Raw genomic sequence first — 5652 nt, 5'->3', positions numbered from 1 at the left:
ATGCATTTAGATCCTCGATCAGGGCAATATGAACTAAAAGTTCAAAAGATTATATATTTAAAAAGAATAGTAAGTGAAAATGTTCCAGTTCGAATTGATGTTTCAGTTGAACAAATAGCTACTGAAACAAGTACATGCCAGAAGCATGGTAGACCAATTAGTTTCAAAAATAAAAATTATCAAAAAGAAGACAGGCATTTGAAATTACCAAGACAAATAGTACTCCTGTTAAAAAAAATAAAGACATAGAAGAAACACCAAGAAGTGTCCAAAATTCTAATATAGTATTGACGCCAAAACACGTTCAGGTACCTGAAAATTATGAAAATGATGAGATATTGATAAATTATAACTTTACAGGAGAAAAATAGAATCGAAATAAAATAATTGTCAATAAAATTTTTACATATAATGTGACATTACACATCATGCATGAAAGTAAGGATCTTGAACCAAGAATAGTCGAAGAATATCGACAAAGAAATGGTTGGCCAAGATGAGAAGAAGTTATGAAGGCTGACTTAAACTCACTTACAAAATGTGAAATCTTTGGATCTGTAGTTCGTACATCAGAAGATATAAAACCTGTTAGATACAGATAGGTATTTGTGAGAAAATAAAATGAGAAAAATGAAGTTGGACACTACAAAGCTTGACTTGTGGAACAATGTTTTTCACAAAGGTTGGTATAGATTATGAAGAAACATATTCCTCTATAGTAAATGCAATCACATTGTGTTATTTGGTCAGTTTATCCACATACTATAAACTATATATGCATCTAATGGATGTAGTGATAGCCTATTTATACGGATCATTAGATGGTGATATCTATATAAAAATCTCTAAAGGACTAAAGATGTCTAAAGCATCCAATAAATATTCGCAGGGGTTATGCTCAGTTAAATTGTAAAGATCTTTATATGGTCTAAAGCAATCTGGACGAATGTGGTATAATCGTCTTACTGAGTATTTGGCCAAAACGAATTCAAGAATGATGATATATGTCCATGTGTTTTCACAAAGAAATCTGTATCTGGATTCATTATAATTGATGTGTAAGTTGATGAGTTAAATATCATTAAAACTCTTGAAGAGATTCCAACAATTATAAAAGCTCTAAAAGAAGTGTTTGAGATGAAAGATCTTGAAAAGACTAAATTTTGTCTCGACCCGTAGATCGAGCATACAAAAAATGGGATCTTTATTCATCAAACAACATACACATAAAAGATCTTGAAGAGATTTTATATGGATAAATCACATCCATTAAGTACCCTAATGATCATAAGGTCTTTGGATGTGGAAAATGATCAATTCTGTCCTAAAGAAGAAAATGAAGATATCCTTGATCCTGAAATATCATATCTTAGTATTATTGGAGCACTAATGTATCTTGTTAATAATACACGACCTGAGATATCATCTGCTATGAATTTATTAGCAATGTATAGTTTCTCTCCAACCAAAAGATATTGGAATGGAATCAAACAAATCTTTCAATATCTTCATAGAATAGTTGATATGAGTTTGTTTTATCCATATGAATCAAAGTGACAATTAGTTCGCTATGCAGATGCAGGAGATTTGTCTGATCCACACCAAAAAATATCTCAAACAAGATACCTATTCACATGTGGTAATACAGCTATATCATGGAGGTCCACAAAACAGACGATAGCAGCAACATCCTCTAATAATGCTGGAATACTAGCTATACATGAAGCAAGTCGCGAGTATTTTTGACTCCGAAATTTTATTCAATATATTCTGTCATTCTGTGGTCTGATTGAACATAAAATAGTTCCAACTTTTCTGTTTGAAGATAATATAACATGCATTAAAAGAACAGTTGATGCTCAACAAATCCATTCAAACGATAATCTGGCAAATTTATTTACAAAGTCACTTCCAAAATCCTTCTTTATAAGATTGGTACATCAGATTGAGATGCGTCAATTTTAAGATATTAAATAGTGTCGACAAGAGGGAGAGACTGTACTTTTTTTCTCTTAGTTAGATTTTTCTTCCTATTCGGTCTTTTTTTATAAAGTTTTTAACGAGATAGTCCTCGTCACAAAAGATATTGTACTTTTTTTTTCACTAAAAAAATTTTTATTGATTTTTTTTAGTAAAGTTTAAATGAGATATAATCTTAAATAAACATTCAAAAGGAAGTATTGTGATAAAGATGAATGTCCATCATTTAATAACTTGAGCGGCTCAATTTTTCAATAAAAAGCTCAAAATAGATTACATTAATAAAGTTTAAAAATAAAATACTTGATACGTGTATAAATATATAGATGACTAATAAGTATCAGACAATAAACACACAATAATAATATAAACACACTTTTTTTATAATATATATTAATAAATATTAATAAATATTAATACTAAAATTTTTTATTTATATATTTATTTGATATTTTTTATTTATTTATTTCACAACATATTTAAATTTATAATGGTTAGTATTTTTAAGGAGTAATCTAATATTTTTATTCCATCAGTATAATTTCAAATTTTTATTACATACTATTAAATATCATCAACTGAAAATAATAAATTATACTAATCCTAATATTATTCTTATTAATATATAAAATAATAAGACGAAAAAATAAAAAAAAACTAATGAAAAAACTTAATGAACATATCACATATGGGATCCTACATCACAAACATTTATTCCTTTAAATATATAGAGAATGGAGTGCTATTATTCATTAAATTAAATAATATTCTTAGCTGCAAATGGATCACGCACTTTACAGATTGCCTCCAAGGGAATTTTCTTTGACACAACTTGTCCTTTCCATTCAACCATATCAATTTCTTCATGCGTTGTTCGTTCCCATTCAAAACACTGAATCAACAAACCTAAGGCCAAATTCACTGTGCGTTGTGCCAAATTCGCTCCTGGACAAGCTCTTCTTCCTATTCCAAATGCAATTAGCTTGTTTTCTTCACCTTGCTTTTCAAACCTTTCAGGTTTGAATTGTGTAGCGTCGTCACCCCACACTTTGGGATCTCTATGAATAGCCCAAGCATTCACCAATACCATTGTGTCTTTCGGTACCTTATAACCCTCTAAGGTGAAATCCTCTGAAGAAAGATGTGGAACCAATAATGGTGCTGCGGGGTTCAATCGAAGTGTTTCGTTCACTATGTTTTGAAGATAATTGAGCTTCGAAACATCAGGCTCGTCTATGAGGCGATCTTGTCCAATCTCTCTGTCTATTTCTTTTCTTGCTTTCTTTATGATTTCTGGATGATTTAATAAATTAGACATTGCCCATTCTAAAGTCACAGATGAAGTGTCTGTTCCAGCGAGTAACATAACCTGCAAGTCCAAATTAAAAATTGAGCATGTTGTCAGCAACAGGCATGCATGCATGTTTCTTTATTCTTTGATTTTAGCTACCATCTTTTTAATTGAGTTTCTAATTAACTCCCTGATTATTAATACAAGTTATGATGAATATATTTGATAAGTACTTTAATTTTCCAGACTACTTCGCATAGAATATATATATACTTCATTCAATGGAATCATGCAGGTTCTTCATTTTATATATCATATCTAAGTAACCCATTATGAGGTGTAACAGGACATGCAATAACAAGAAAAATCCTATACTAGACCGTGATGCATGTCAAATAAAAGATTTAAGCATTTTTATTGTTTTTTCTTTCACATGTTATGTATATCATATATAAATCAAAAATACTATTAGTATATCAAAATTAACTAATAAAATCAGTTCTCAATATATTTGTATATAAATATATATATAATTTAATTTTTTTTAATATATTAATTTTAGTGTACACCTAATATAATCGTATATAAACTTATCCTCATCCTAAATGAGGTTGCATCTTGCAAGATCAACTGAAGAATTAAGCTGGATGAGATAGAAAAACATACCAGAATAAGTCCTTTGATGATTTGATCTGTATAGTACTCAGGATGCGACTGTTGCTGAGTTAAAAGATGATCAATCATGGTGTTAGTGTTTATCTTGCGACTGCGATGTTCGTCAATGAGCCCTTGTAAAAAAGAATCAGTTCTCTTACTAAGCCTCTTTAACTTGTTCTCCAAACCATCAAAATCGAACCACCGAAGAACTGATATGAAATCTCCAGGGTTGTTTGCTCCTCCCAAAGCCACCAACTCCTTGATTATTGCTCTGAATTGCCTCGCTTCTTCAACATCAGTGACGTCACAATCTTCGCCGTAGTATCTTTTTCCAGAAATCATTCTCATCATAGTGTTGAAGGTCATTTCCGAGAACTTAGATCTGAGCTCCACTCTGTTAAAGCCGTTGGAAGATTCCCGAGCCAGCTTCTGCACGAGCCTCATGATCTCGTCTCTTCGGATTTCCAAGAACGTGGTGATACGGTGCGTCGACAGAACTTCGACCGTTGCGATGCGGCGGAGGTTGCGCCAGTGGTCTCCGTAAGGGGCAAGCGCCAGGGTGGTGTCGTTGTAGCCGATGTACTTTCCGGTGAGAAAGTGAGGACGGTTTGCAAGAACGATGTCGTTTTTGGAGAAGCATTCTTGCGCTGCCGTTTGTGATGAAACGACAACCACAAGGCGGGAACCGAACCAGAGAGAGAAGAGTTTGCCATATTTTTGTGATAGCTCATAGAAAGCGCGGTGGAATGGTTGTTTGAGTTGGTGGAGGTTTCCAATAAGGGGAAGACATGGTGGACCTGGAGGAAGGTTTTTGAGTGCTCTTGATTTGAATAATAGCTTCAAAGTGAGAAGGAAGGAGATTGTGATGAGTGAGAGATATAGGAAGAAGGTAGACATGATTATTGCTTGTTGAATGTTGAATTATATTGCTTGATATTGCGCTTGCATTTTAATTTATAGATGAAGACGTGTGATTTGCACGTCACACTTTTTGCTGCATATATTGGATTGCGTTTGAGCTTACGTAATGGTCATATACGTCATTGGGACTAATTTCTTTAATTTGCTCATGCATAATTAAGTGCACAACTTTAGTGTTTTGTTAATGATTATTATTATGCCTAATTTGTATGTGAATCTATCTTCTGTTATCATTTTATAGAATATCTAATTGTAAATTGCATATTAAAGACTTTATTTTCACCCATAATAAAAAACTAAAAAAATATTTAACTTTTTTTGTTATGTTAACGTTGATCTCTTTTGGTTAGAATGAGATAAAATATTCTAAACATCCCGATTTGTATCATCACGCCAGATTGGGAGGACAATTTACAAAGACACTTCAATATTTAAGTTAAGTTAATAGTATTTATAGATGATAATAGTGGTTTTTGTGTTTCTTTTCGAATTTCCTTGTTTCATGTTTTATATCTTTTTTGAGTATCTATTATTGGACATTACTGCCTTGAATGTGCATTTCATTCTTTGCGATTTTTCGTTTTGTCGATTAATATTGTCTTTTATTGTTATATTATCTATGTAACGTTTGAACCTGTATAACCGAGTTTTTTTTATTATCCGTTTATCCAGAACATTTAAAAACTATATAATGTAATTTAATTAATTTTATTATATGTTTTTATATATTAATACATAATATGTACAAGTCACCAAAAAAAAATTACATAATACGTACTAAATTTAAAATTTATTATTACTTC

General features: G+C 31.4%; 1 protein-coding gene across 1 annotated transcript; it reads right to left on the bottom strand.

Moving 5' to 3' along the window:
• Nucleotides 1-2638: 2638 nt before the first annotated feature.
• LOC112800534 (cytochrome P450 81E8-like) lies at nucleotides 2639-4861 on the bottom strand. Its single transcript, XM_025842862.1, has 2 exons — nucleotides 3938-4861; nucleotides 2639-3349 (listed from the first exon to the last, which is right to left on the bottom strand). The coding sequence occupies exons 1-2, from the start codon at nucleotides 4823-4825 to the stop codon at nucleotides 2738-2740; spliced, it is 1500 nt and encodes a 499-aa protein (XP_025698647.1). The 5' UTR covers nucleotides 4826-4861; the 3' UTR covers nucleotides 2639-2737.
• Between the last annotated feature and the right edge of the window lie 791 nt (nucleotides 4862-5652).

The sequence above is a fragment of the Arachis hypogaea genome, chromosome 5 (assembly GCF_003086295.3).
Source record: "Arachis hypogaea cultivar Tifrunner chromosome 5, arahy.Tifrunner.gnm2.J5K5, whole genome shotgun sequence".
In the NCBI taxonomy this organism is placed as follows: Eukaryota; Viridiplantae; Streptophyta; class Magnoliopsida; order Fabales; family Fabaceae; genus Arachis; species Arachis hypogaea.
The sequence above is the reverse complement of the archived record's forward strand: the minus strand, read 5'-3'. Positions and strand labels throughout refer to the sequence as shown.

Excerpts from the sequence above, each read along its gene's own strand:
- LOC112800534 (XM_025842862.1), bottom strand. The coding sequence starts at position 4,825 with ATGTCTACCTTCTTCCTATATCTCTCACTCATCACAATCTCCTTCCTT. Across the intron at positions 3,350-3,937 it reads TCATCAAAGGACTTATTCTG|GTTATGTTACTCGCTGGAAC; the intron begins GTATGTTTTTCT and ends TTGGACTTGCAG.